The 14,251-nt window shown below is 42.1% G+C and overlaps 1 protein-coding gene across 2 annotated transcripts in view; it reads right to left on the reverse strand.

Moving 5' to 3' along the window:
* The window catches only part of LOC121270842 (transmembrane protein 273-like), a 69,810-nt gene that overhangs the window by 22,872 nt on the left and 32,687 nt on the right, over positions 1-14,251 (reverse strand). Inside the window, exons 1-2 of one of the 2 annotated variants that reach the window (XM_041176366.1) lie at positions 6,534-6,716; positions 822-878 (exon numbers count right to left, since the gene is read on the reverse strand). In XM_041176366.1, the coding sequence (XP_041032300.1) occupies positions 822-878; positions 6,534-6,546 (70 nt within the window). In that variant the 5' untranslated portion in view covers positions 6,547-6,716. Of the gene's footprint in view, positions 1-821; positions 879-6,533; positions 6,717-14,251 lie in introns of those variants that run through there. The other variant, XM_041176365.1, reaches the window with a different exon arrangement.

Below are 14,251 nucleotides of genomic sequence, written 5' to 3' on the forward strand. Positions count from 1 at the left end.
TCCTACAACACTCAAGAAGCTTGACACCATCCTGGACAAAGCTGCCCGCTTGATTGGCACCACATCCACAAACATTCACCACCAATGCACAGTGACAGCAGTGTGTACCATCTACAAGATGCACTGCAGGAATTTGCCAAAGCTCCTTTGACAGCACCTTCCAAACTCATGATCACTATAGTCTAGAAGGATAAGGGCATTGAATAGATGAGAACATCAGCACCTGGAAGTTCCCCTCCAAGTCACTCACCATCCTGACTTGGAAATATATCACCATTCCTTCACTGTTGCTGGGTCAAAATCCTGGAACTCCCTTCCTAACAGCACTGTGGGTGTACCTACACCACATGGACTGCAGGGGCTCAAGAAGGCAGCTCACCACCACCTTCTCAAGGGCAACTGAGGATGGGCAATAAATGCTGGCCCAGCCAGCGAAGCCCACATCCTGTGAATGAATAAGAAAAAGGTCAAAGTTTGAGTTGGGTCCAATCATCAGAACTGAAACATTCAGGCTGCAGATGGACTTTTGGCAGGGCTGAGGGGCCCTAGAGAGTAGATATGGCCCAAGAGGCCTAAAGCCTAACTTCCACCAATTATTCATGTTTGTTATTCTGGACTTGGTTCTGGGGTAAACCTAATAACAGCAGATATAGTCAAGAGTTTGGATACACTGACAGCTTTTACAAAGAGGAAGTTGCAGGCATTCACTGTGACTGGACTATACAAAGTCAGAGAGCCATGTAAAGGCCTTGTCCAAGTGAAGCAGAATCAGACATGAGGGGGAGTATTTTTGGAAGCTGAACAGAGCAACAATTATTTACCTATTTCATCTTCATTCTTAGCAGCTCCGTTAGCAGATGTTCTTGATGTGAAATAGTCTGCAAAATAAAATGGATTTGAAAATATCTCTAAAAATAATCAACAGAACAAAGCTACAATTCATCCATCCAGCACAGTTATCCACTTCTTCTTTGCAATGAAAACAGCACATTCCTCTCACATGATGACACCTGACAAGGATTCTGCCCACTATTGTATACATCTGTTCAATTAAATGGGTTGAAAACTGGATGGACTAGGCATGCGATGAACCCACCTTTACTTCATAGATGCACCTCACCCAAAAGGCCCTTGACACCCAAGTGCCAAGGGACAAAATCTGCCCCAATTTACCTGGAACAGCTTCAAAAGAAGCCCTGTTATTGGCCAGAATTTTACTGGCAAGAATGAAGTCCTACTGTTGGGACAAAATGCGAGACCCAAACCTGCATCAGCAGACAATGGGACTACAGGGGAGATTTTACCAGCCCATTAACAGGCACCTGCCAGGACTGTCATCTGTTTTGTTGTGTGTTTGGTGTCTAGACAGGGTTCTTTGGTGCTGGTCTATTCTCCCAAAGTAAGCTGCTTGAGACTGTAGTTTATTAAAGGGCAAGGTATCTCAAGTGCCCAGACTACCTCAGATTACCTTGGAAGAGCAAGGTATCTCAAAAATTTGAGCAGCAGGTGAAACTAGCTGTTTCAGGCTGCTACTAAGCAACAGCAACACGAGTGGTATTCTCCAGTAACAGGATGCTGCCATCAAGCCAAAAAGACATTCCGCCTATCACACAAAAAAAGTAATGTGCTATATGAATTTCAGTGCCAGTGTGATGCTAGGTATGTAGGCTGTACATCCCAAAGACTGGTGGTTCATATCAAACAGCATATTCCAGCTGGTGCTCACAATGGGCAAGGTACAGACCGTACCCAACCAGCCGTGCTTGAAAAAAATCACAGTGTCCAACATTAGATGTGATTCCGCAATTGGAAAACAACAATCCTCAGTGTGGTAACAATTATCCTGACAACCAATTTAAGATTGTCAATCAGGTTCATAGTGTGGCACATTTGTATGTACTAGAAGCTACATATATTAAGACGCAGGACCCTGTTTTTTGCAGACAGAAAGAACATGTACACATGTTACATTTGTTTCAGCTAAACAAAATAACTGGCAGCCATTCACTGACTTTTTTCTCAGGGCAATACCTTGACCAATCTGAGTCAAGCCATCTGGTTTAAATTTCAAACAATGCTGGCAGTTAACCGTCAATCACCATCAACTGGTGCATTCTCCATGGCAACACTTCTACCAATCAGAGTCCACTTGTCAACCAATCAGCACTCTCTTCTCATAGTGTAAATTGTTGCTTTCCCCCTTATCTTGGTATTCTTGAGAAGAATCCTGATGAGTGTAAGACAGAAAGCTTTGATGTCCCTTTTTTTCACCAATACTCAAGTTTTGTACTACCAAACAACTATTTAAGACCATTATTCTTTATTCAAAGCTATAATATATAACTCATGGCTGCTGGAAGATATCGGGCTTCCCTCCCAAAGCCTGCCACCACCATTTTATAAGCCCTCCAGCCTCTTAGCCCATCTCAGCTGGCTCTCTGTGCAGGTCTTATGGCCCAGTACCAGTGTCCCTGCCTCTGAGACAGAAGCTCTGGGTTTAAGTCCCACTCCAGGACTTGTTGGCCATGGAGTAGTGTGTATAATGTGGCTCAACAGGCTGGTTTTCAGTCTGCTGATCCTTTCCAATATTCTCCAATGGGGAAAAAAGTTGTGTGTGAAGACATGAAGCAAAGAAGCTCCCTCTTGAAAGGAAATTCTTGCTTGTGATTTTAATGGAGCTCAATTATTGCATCAGTGCCTTTAAGGAGAAGCTACACAAGCACATGAGGGAGGAAGGATTAGAACGATATGCTGATAGGGTGAGATGAAGATGGGTGGAAAAGGGCTTGAGTGGAGTATAAATGACAGAATGGCCTGTCATTGAGCTGTAGACTCTACTTCCTTCTCTGTAGTTAATTTAAATGAAATCTCAACCTGTTTTACAGAACTGATTGTAACAAAAATGAAACATTTCTCTGTGATGGTACATTTGTTGGGTTATTACTTTGCTGGACAATACAGGGGTAATGACTAGCTGTTTCCACAAGCTGCAGAAGTCCACATTATTGTCTGGTCTGCCAAACAGTATCCATTTACATTTTCAATTTATTCCTATTCAGCAAAAGGGGCTTTAATGTGTTACGGTGTATGAGAGGTCATTGTTACTGCTGAACAGGCATCTTGATTTCATCAAAATCAATAGCTATTCAAAGTGGTTAGGACAAACACAGCAACAACTTACAAACCTCCGAGATATCTGCACGACTCCAATTCTGGCCTCTGGAGCATCCCCAGTTTTAATCGCTCCACCACTGGCGGCCATGCCTTCAACGGCCTTGGTCTTAAGCTCTGGAATTCCCTCCCTAAACCTCCCCACCTCTCTACCTCACTTCCTTCCTTTAGGATGCCCCTTAAGACCTACCTCTTCAGCCAAGCCTTTGGTTACATGCCCTAATTTCTCCATATGGGCTCAGTGTCAAATTTTGTGTCATAACACACCTGGGAAGCACTTGGGACATTTTAAAGGTGTTGTATAAATGTAAGTTGTTGTTGTAGTTGTATAGCACTTTCAACATAGTAAAACATTCCAAAGGTCAAAGAGGGAGGTGCTAAGGAGAATCTTAAAGGAGGAGAGAGGGGGTCGAGAGGTTTAAGTGGGAACTCCAGAGCTTACAGCCAAAACAGGTGAAAGCTCAAGCACCCATAGTGGTACGATTAATACGGATGTTGGGCAAGAGGCCAGAATTGGAGGCGCATAGAGATCTCAGAGGATTGGAGAAGGCTGCAGAGGTAGAGAGGGGCAAGGCCATGGACAGATTTGTATACAGGGATGAGAATTTAAAAATTGAGGCATTCCAGACCGGGAGCCAACATAGGTAAGCACCGGGGTGGATGGATGATGAATCTTCCTGTAGTCATTATGGTTTTATTTAGCGTATAATGTACCTTTAAGAATAATACATGTTAAGAAAGATCACATGACCATTAGGAGAGTAGCCCAGGCTTCCTCTGCAGTCAGTGTAGAGGTAGAGTTGGAGTTGAAAGCACACGTGTAGTTGCTGCTGAGTATATTGTAAATAAACTCAATGTTTCCACCCAAGAAGTGTCTGCAGATCAACTCTATCATTAATAGAGCAACTCAGCCACCCTCACAACACTTCTGTAGCTGACTGCCTGCAAATCGCTGCCAATGTAATGTTGGGAATATCATTGGGCTTAAAGTCACATGTATCTTTAGAGAATTTTAAGAGGTTGCTTTTCTTCCAGTCAGTGACTTGTAGCTCAATGATAGCATTTCACCACTTAAGAAGTGAGCAATCATATTTTAAAGATCAATTTTATGTTCAGGAAAAAGGTGAAACATCTTTGTTAAGCTTTTTGAAATGTCAAAACAACAAAGTTTATAAGTAATGCAAATATACTGTTGTGCTAAATGCTATTCATTTACCTGTTTAATGTTAAGCAATTGTTATTGTTGGTTTATAGCCTGAGCCTTGACCTTAAAGATTGTACATTCACCTGTCTTACAAAGGCATTTAAAATATTCCAGCAAGGCACGTACTTTCAAGTCTCACTTCATTTTCCTAGATATTGAGCATGTAAAGGCACAACCTCATGGCAGGTACAAGATCAACGATCCCCACTCCTAGGAAAGTATTGCATGTAATGTACAATTCATGCCTAAACATTGGCTTGTGGCAACTCCAATTATAAATAATTTACTGTTCCCAGTAAGAACTCTACTAGAAGAAGAAGCAAAGATGCATTTACACAGCAAGCTTAGTAATTTCCGCTTTGCACTAACATTTAAATTACAATGTAAACCTAGAGTCCGAAACGCAGAGTGAAGTGTAGTGAGAACCCTTGGAGGCAGCATTCTCATGTTCCTTCACTTTGACACACCAGTCCGAAATAGGGTGAAAGCTGGTTTTCAAAATGCTCAAGGAGATTGTCGGACCACTTGGACACTTTTTAATCCTGACCTCAAATTAACTATTCAAAGACTGGGGATTCTCCCCTCCCGACTCTTCAAATATTCAAATATCTTTGCTCTGCCAATAAATGTATTGAGATATCTGTAACATTTTCTCTTAAGCAAGACACAAGATGTTCCAGCCAGAAGCTCAGCAAAATGTAAAGGGCTCTGCCTGGCTGGAGAATGAGCTAGTACCACTGGCCTCAGGCAGCGTGTTAGTCTGGCATTTTATAGTGGATCCTGATCTGAAACCTGTATCAATATAGTGCAAAGTGTAACCAATAGATTCTAGCTATAGGGAGCATGACAGGGTAGATACTGAGAGGTTGTTTCCTCTTGTCGGAGAGTCTAGGACCTGAGGGCATGACCTCAGACTAAGGGGTCACCCAGTTAAGATAGAGATGAGGACGAATTTCTTCTCTCAGAGGGTAGTGAATCTGTGGAATTCTCTACCATAGAGGGCTGTAGAGGCTGGGTCATTAAGTATATTCAAGGCCGAGATAGATGGATTTTTAATTAGCAAGGGAATGAAGGGTTATGGGGAAAAGGCAGAAAAATGGAGTTGAGGATTATCAGATCAGCCATGATCTCATTGAATGGCAGAGCAGACTCGATGGGCCGAATGGCTTTCTTCTGCTCCTATATCTTAGACTGGTGTCTGCAGGTCACTTGGAGATTCACAACAAAGAGACTCTATGCATGGGTGCTTAGGTGGTTAGTTTTTACGATAGGGAGAGAGGGGACAAGAACTTCTTTCTGACATTAAAAAGATTTCACATTGGATTTGAAAGCTGCCCAGCGCTCCAACAGTCTGCTGGCACATTTTAGAAATGTGGTTTGCTTACAGGCCAAAGTTGCACTGCAGTAAGTGTGCAAGCCAAGTGATGTGAGACGACTTTGGGTAGACTCAGGTGTGCTGGGACCTCAGGTATGTTCTGACATGAGACCCTACTTGACTCTTACCACCTGCTGCCAGTTATAATGGGGGAGGTACAATCAAAATTGTGGTCTGGACCATCTACATTGTGAACACAAATAATTCTGTAATTAAATAGAGATCAAGGAGGGGAAGTGGAGTGAGAGCAGGATATGGTTACACAGGAAAAGGCTATATTGTATCTGGAATGGGTGATTAAATTTCAGGTTAAATATGAGTACAATTATTAAGATTGTACAGAGCTTGATTATTTGGCCGAGGACCAAGAGAACTATTTACTTGGACTGAGTTTAGATTCTTATAGTTACTTGAATAAAACATACATTTCACTGGGTTTAGCTGTAAGAACTTTTGAGACAGCCTTAATTGGGAAGGTTCCTGACTCCCTTGTTTTTGAAGCAACTAGGAGACGAATCAAACTTTCAAGCTGCAAAATTCGGAGAAATCTGAGATCTTTGAAGAACCTCTCCAGGTTCCAAACAGCCAATAACTATTCGAGGTGAAGAATGGCTATATTTGAATTAATCAAATTCATTGTGGCCTGGTCTGCATACGGAGAAGCAAATAACACATTGACTATAGCACTAATAAAGTACAAGACAGTAGCAGCAGACATTCATGTAAAACTGCCGCGAAATTATCAGTTATAGCATAACACTGTACATTGTCTCCTTCTCTCACCCCCTATTTCCATCTTTGTTCCAGTTTCGCCTTTCTTTGGATCCACAGCTTGTTGTGCGGATATCTCAGGCTGTATAAAGTGTTGCAGCTGTTCTTCCTTGTATCAGCCCTCGGCCAACTTCCTGGATTAACATTCAGGACTTTTTAACTGTTTCATGGTGGGATATGGTAGGAGCAGCCAGGTTTTGATTTGTCCTAAATTGCAGTAGCTTCTTTCACTTTAAAACTCAACCACAAGGGTGAAAGTTTGCTTTGCATCATAAAGTAAACTCAATTACAACACAGAAGGAGGAGATTTGCCTGACTGCCTGCTTCTCTTCTGTGGTTATGTCCATGCATGGGTGTCCCTGGAGAGAAAGCACGTGATGTCCGCTACTTGACGCCTTCCACAATCGGTGAGCTCTGGGGGGTGGTGGCGGGTGGTTGTGGGGGGGTGGGGGGGGGTGGGTGGTGTGTGCAGGTGGGGGCAGGAAAACTAGGAGACATTATCAACCCCGAGAATGACATTTTAATTTAGTAAGGTTTCTTTAAAGTTTCAGTATGTTTTTGTTTTGTTTGTTTTTGTTACAGTGGGTTAGTAGTGCCCCTTTCGAATGGGGCAATGAATTAGTAATGGGTTTAATAAAAGAGTTATTTTCCCTGTTACACCTCTGCTAGCTTTCTGAAGAGGCTTCCATTGAGTCCCATTGTTGCGCCATTTCTCTATTTCCATTTAAGTTATAATTTTTTATATACCTACGCCCCTTTCATAAGCTAATGGCAGGGGAAATGAGAAAATAATATGTTATGCTGGAAAAAAGACTTCTTTTGTTGAAGCTTTTCACCTTGCACACATCAGGACAATTTTCAAGAATACCAAATGTAAAGGGAACAACAACTTATACTATATGAGAGGAGAGTGTTAGTTGGTTGGCAACTGGGGTCTGAATAAGTGGATCAGTATTCCTCAAACTTAAGAACTCAGCAACTTGCTCAGTTGAGTTTAGTTTTAATAACACCATGTATGCCCAATAGATGGTGTTACCATGGGATCCGCTCCAGGCCCAGCTCTTGCAAACATCTTTGTTGGGTTCCATGAGAAACATGTCTTCGATGGAATGACATCCAAAAGCCTACCCCTTGCATATTTCCAATATGTTTGCTATATTTAAATCCTCAGCTACATGTAATAATTTCCTCACATATCTTAATGGGCTCCATCCTGTGCTCAAATTCACCTTTGAAATGCAGCAGTCAAATGAACTCCCTTTCCTTGATGTACTAGTTGAAAAATCTGCCAGGGGGTTCTCTACCATGGTCTACCACAAGACTACCTTCTCTGATCAATGTACGCATTATGATCCTTACAGTTCCACACATTATAAGACTGGCCTTGTAAATAGGGCACAGGCCATTTGCTTCCTTGATGCCAAAATAGGGCACATCAAAGGCACCCTTGTGGGATAATGGCTGCCCTGATCAGATTATTTCACACTGTATATTGTGCAAACTCATGAACAGGCCTAAGGCCATCACTTTCGGTCCTGAAAAGTGCCCAGTCTACCTCAGATTACCCTGAAAGGGCAAGGTACCTCAAAAATTTGAGCAACAGGTGAAGCTAGCTGTTTCACGTTGCTACAATGCAGTAGCAACATGAGTGGTATTCACCACTAATAGGGTGCTGCTGCCAAGCCAAAAAGACATACTGTCTATCGCACAATTGGGTAATGTGGCATATGAATTTCAGTGACAGTGTACATCCCAAAATACATCAGCAATCATATAAAACAGCATGTCCCTTCCACTGTTCACAATGGGCAAAGTACAGACCATATCCAACCAGCCCACACTTAAAAACGGTGTCCAACATTAAATTTGATTCCGCAATTGGACAACATTTGCTAACTAATGCTCAGTGTGCTAAGAATTACTCTGACAACCAATTTAAGATTTTCAGTTGGGCTCACAGTGTGGTGTAGTTGTGTGTACTGGAAGCTACGTATATTAATACACTGGGCCCTGTTCTTTGCGGACAGAAAGAACATGTACACACATTGTGTCTGTTCCCGCTAAACAGAATAAGTTTGCTGTTTCATTCTTCAGGCAATGCCTTGACCAATGAGAGTCCACTTGCCAACCAATCAGTTCTTTCTTCTCATATAGTGTAAATTGTTGTTCCCTTTACATTTAGTATTCTTACGAATTGTCCTGCTGAGCACAAGACAAACAGCTTCAACATGGATGTCCCTTTTACCAGCAAGACTCAAGTTCTGTTCTACCCAATGAGAATTTGATTTGCACATATTATGACTTGGAATACGCTATCTGAATGTGAACAGATTCAGTAGTATCTTTCAAAAGGGAATTACATATATACTTGAAAAGGAGAAATTTGCAGAGATTAGGAAAGAGCAGGAGATTGGGTCTGATTGGATAGCTTTCTTAAGAGCAAGCACAATGGGTGTAATGGGCTACTTCAGTGCTACACCATTCTATACTTCTGTTGAGGACTTTGCTTCCCTTGTTATGTTTGGTGGAGCATTTTCTGTTGTAACAGCCCAAAAAATGCTATTTTCCTAACTTCGCCTCCAGCTGCTCTGATGATGACCTCAAATTTAATGGAGTTAAATTTTAATTCTGCCACTGGGGTTGGAACTTAGATGATCAGCTGCCCATTGTAGAATTAGTATGATTTTCACCCCACTGCTATCAACATCATATCATGCTCCTCAGAAGGAAAAATAACCAAAGTGGTGGCAATGCCAAGCAACACATCGGCTACCATTCCTGCCACACACACAGCACATTGGCTGATATTGCAAAGCATTCAGGGGAATGAGCCCCAGGGTTAAGAGATGAGTGTTGGCAACCTTGGCAAACACTGGCACTGGCACTATGTTGCAGGTGTCCTTACTGCAGATTGTAAATTGGTTCTCTGCTGTTGCAGACCAAATGCATATATAGTTGGGGGAGATGGTGGTGTAGTGGTAATGTCACTGAATTAGTAATCCCACAGGCCCAAGCTAATGTTCTGGGGATGTGGGTTCAAATCTCACCATGGTCACTGGTGGAATTTAAATTTAATTAACAATTCTGCAATGAAAAGCTAGTCTCAGTGGTGGTGACCATGAAGACTATTGTCAATTGTTGTAAAAACCTATCTGGTTCATTAATGTCCTTTAGGGAAAGAAATCTGCCATCCTTATCTGGTCTGGCCTGCATGTGACTCCAGACCCACAGCAATGTGGTTGACTCTTCACTGCCCTCTGCAATGGCCTCACAAGCTAATTAGGGCTGGGTAACAAATGTTGGCCTTGCCAGTGATGCCCACATCCCATGAAAGAATAAATAAAAATGCATTTTGTAAATTTCTATGGAATCTGCTTCTAACGCTCTTTCAGGTAATGCGTTCCAGATCTTAACATACCTCTGTATGAAAAAATTCACCATATCTCCCCCATAATTCTTTTTCCAATTACTTTAAATCTGTGACCTTTGATTAGTGGCCAGCCTGCCGGTGAACGTGCTGACAAAGAAGTCTATGAGCACCTCACACATTCTGGAGATGAGGGGTGAGGATGCAGGGGGGATTTAAGAAAAATGGTTTGCAGAGAAAAGAAGCCTGGTGTTATCTTTGCCTTCCAGGATGATCCTGAAATAGTGAGCAGTTTTGGTAGATGGGAGCAGGACCTAATAATGCTTTATGTAGTTCAGCTATATTGGCGTTGAATGGCTAAGCCAGTTGGCTGCTATATCTATTCAAGTCTGTGTCTATTGGATTTAAGGGAGCAGAGAAGAGGGCTGTACCGGAGGGAATAGCCAGGGTGAGAAAGAGTAGCTGTTTCAATGGGACTAGGGCATCAAAGATGCAGGTGAAGGTGTGGTTGAGCAGATTGGTAGTGCTATGTGTTCTTATTGTCTTTTAGTTACCAGATGTTAGTAATCATCTCACTTTAAGCTTGGAAAGATCAGAACTCTCTATCTTTAACTTGGCATGCTTCCTTGTACAAAAGAAGGACCGGTTTGAACTGGTTCTGTTACACATCACATTGGTCTCCAGTGCAGCTGTGAAATGTGGCCCCCTGGAATACTTACACATAACAATTAGTTCATAGCTTATTAGTTCCTAGCTCTTCTCAGATGTTTACAGATAATGCAACAACATATAACAAGTTGCTGTGGAAATGTCATGGAGAATGGGGAGTCAAAGGCTAGACAGTTAGGATCTTGAAAGCACAGATGTAAGTAAATTGGGGATGAGCATTTTTTGAAGGGGCAGACAAAGAATTCGTCTCCTGGACATTGTTGTGAATGACCCAGGAGAAAACTAACATGGGAAGGTGGAGTTGGATGGAACCTCCAGGAATATCTCCAACCAACACTGGTAACAGCATGGCTCATTCCTACACTTAGATAACACCCTCCTGCAGTATGGATACTCTATCAGTTCCCAATGCTGCGTCCTCTCTGGACGGCATTATCGCTTAGTGGCAGACCCTGGGTGGGGGGTGGAGGGTGGGGGGGTGTGGGGGTGGCAACTTGTGCTCTACACTAAGTTGAATTTGTACCTAGGCCTCTCGGGCTTCCTGATTTGAGGATTCAGTTTCAGATTTCAAAAGCTGTGATGGGGCAAGTGAGCACAGGTTGGAAATGGTTGCTGCCAGTTTTCAAACCACAGGATATCACAAGGGAGTATTTTCTTTAAGTGTGGGGATCAAACAGCGGAATCTATTTGTCTCAATATTCAGAAGATAATCCATGAAGGAGAACAATTGGTGGAGCATTTGCCTGACAAGGTACAAGAAGTAAGCTATAACAGCAAAATCGCATCCCAAATATTGGACTTAATTTCCCACCAGGAGGGCATCCAGGAGGGGCTCCAATTTCAATCCATAAACATGAATGGATGGAAAATTGTGGGGAATATCCTCCTGAATTCCTAGTATGTGTTCCAGGTAGAAGAGGCTCCAAACCCTGTAAAATCACCCTGTAATTCTGCACTTTAGTGTGGGGTTTGGAACATTGCAAGTGTTTGATTCCACTGGGTTGGCAACTAAAATTGGCTTCACTGTTGTGTCAGTCACTATAATAATCCTTAAGCATGTGGAATGCATGAGGCTACAATAAATAAATCATTTTGACTTAAGCAACAATATTACTACTGATGGAAGTATTCTGAGACAAGACAAAGGAGACTTTGCAAGATACGAAAGCACAGCAGCAGCTGTTGATGGGCCTGGGGGTGTTGAGAGATGGACCAGGGAGTTTGCAATAGAAAGTCTCTGGGAAAAACAATGCATTCATGTTTGCAACGTCGCCAGGTAACTTGGTAAAAGTTCTCATTAAAGTGCTTATTTTCATTTTACTAATGTTTAGAACTTAAGACCAGCCTTGCAGTCACCTTTTCCCAAAGGATTTTTGTCGAGGGTGGGTGCAGAGTTAGGGAAAGTTGTAGTTGTTCTGAGAAGAGGAAGGACAGAATGGCCATGGGATTGGTCAGGAGATGTCATGGGTGCACAAGGCAGGGGTGAGATTGGGGGCAGAGTGCGCCAAAGGTGAGTGAAGATTACAGGCGATCAATTCCTCTCCCTCCCTGCCTCCACCGAAGGTTTACATAAGGAAAGGGTATCTTCAGAATCTTGCCGGGATAACTGCTGTTATTTATAGCTTACATGGAGCTTATAATGCCTTTAATAATAGAGACTCAGTGCTATAGGATTGTAAATTAAAACTTGCTTTAAGCTGCTTAAGTGCAGTTTAGACCAATACAAGTTGTTGATCCAGGCACAGGTGCGGGTATGCTGATGCTGTTCAGCCAGATGCACTAATTGCAGTATAGAACTCATGCATTCACACGATACAGGTCAATCTACTTCATACCTGTGCATTTACTTAACAAACATCTAGCACCATGATGGACCAAGGAAGTAAAACATTTGCACATTTTGCTTTTCACCTTAGCATTTTACCAAAAAAACTCTCAAAAAGGTTAGAGACCATATGCACACACCACACGTGAGTATTAGTTTGAGATCACAAGCCCAGCGAGTATCTACTATTCCTTTTTTATTTACGAATCTCGAAATGCCATTAAACATTCCCGGACTGCCAATTAGGCAGGTTTGCAGCTAATGTATTGAACACCACTGGCTTAGCACAGGAAATACTTCTCATAATTAGAAAAGCACAGAAAGGAGCGTAAAGCCAGCCCCTGCTTCTGGCTGGGAACAGGCGGAGGGTAGCAGGGAGTAATGGCCAGTCAGCTGGTAGAGCGAGCAGGAAGGAAAAAGTTACCTTTGAGAGTAAGTTTGAGGCTCAAATTGGGACAGAGGAGAAGTGGGAGCGGCAGCAAGGGGAAAGAGTTTGATAATTCAATCCAATTTCAATTGAATTTCCAGTTTATTGTCCATACAGAAATTCATTTCGGGTACATGGTTCATTTGTTAAAAAATTACACAGAAATGAGAAATAATAGAAAAAGGAAAGAAAAGGTGTGAAAAACTATTCCAATGGATTAAAATAATCAGCCAATGAGTCCCGCCATGAGTGCATATCCTCATCCATACATCAAACTCCTGTTAAAAGTTCTTCTAGAGAATAACACAAAAAAGTTCAGGAACTGATTTGTCCTGCATCTGAGGGATTGTAGCCTTTTCCCTGAATGCAAGTAGCAGTAATAAGGAGGCAAATAATTGTTCATGACACTCGTGTCAAAATTTTTCGTGAGTGAATTTCATCAAAGATCTCTTCGAGTAATCTTCCCGCCTGGTTCAATAATCCCTGTACCCTTAAAGAGTCTGCTTTCCTAAAACAACAGTACTAGGCAAGACACCCCAAAAGGATAGCATGCTCAACCACGGCTGTATAGAAAAGTTTCGTAATTGTGGGATCGCCTCCAAAGTATTTTAAGTTTTTGAGGTAGTATAATCATGTGTGTCCATTGGGCAGCACACCTATACAGTGTTCCCTCCAACACAACTTATTATCTACCTTAATACCTGGATACTCATGGTTAGCAACTATTTCAATGTCCACATCTTGAACCTTTGCGGGAACGATATCATTAACTGGCTGTTTCCGGTGATGCTATGGAGAACAGTTTTTCCAGGTAATTCTGTTTTTGCTATGGAGAACAGGGCCATTTTCCATGGAATAGCAATTTGGATGTTCTGTTGGGAGGTGAGCATAATACATGGGATGTTTTACAGTGTGCCAGAAATAGCGTGATCCAAACACACTATTCCTATAAGGTGTGACACTCAGAAAATACGGATACTCCATGCGAGACCTCTTTATAGACATATATAATGCACATTAATGTACATCTGGCTTAGCAATTTTAGGTTTAGCCTTTCGGATATGCAGAACGCCTCAGAAAAAAAACCCTGTCAGGCATTAACAATTCCCAATATTCCTGGAGAAATGGCCCCTCAGATCCTTATAGCATTTAGGGAATCAATTTGCTGCACACAATCTGGGCAAGTGAAAAGTGACACGGTGCTCACAGAGAAGCATTGATAGCTGTTGTGAGGAAGTGCTGCGATTAACCTAAAATCCTGGCTGACAGCAAGGAATGCCAATGAAGGGAAGTAAAGGGCGGATTATGTTTTGACTTTAATCAATGCTAAATGGGATTTAATAATCCAGCAAATGATTCAATTATTAAAATATGAAATCATTGTTTCAGTTCCAAACATGCTCAAGTGCAGCTACTAAAAACTAGATTCTTCCCCTGCTAA

The sequence above is a fragment of the Carcharodon carcharias genome, chromosome 28 (genome assembly GCF_017639515.1).
Source record: "Carcharodon carcharias isolate sCarCar2 chromosome 28, sCarCar2.pri, whole genome shotgun sequence".
NCBI classification, from domain to species: Eukaryota; Metazoa; Chordata; class Chondrichthyes; order Lamniformes; family Lamnidae; genus Carcharodon; species Carcharodon carcharias.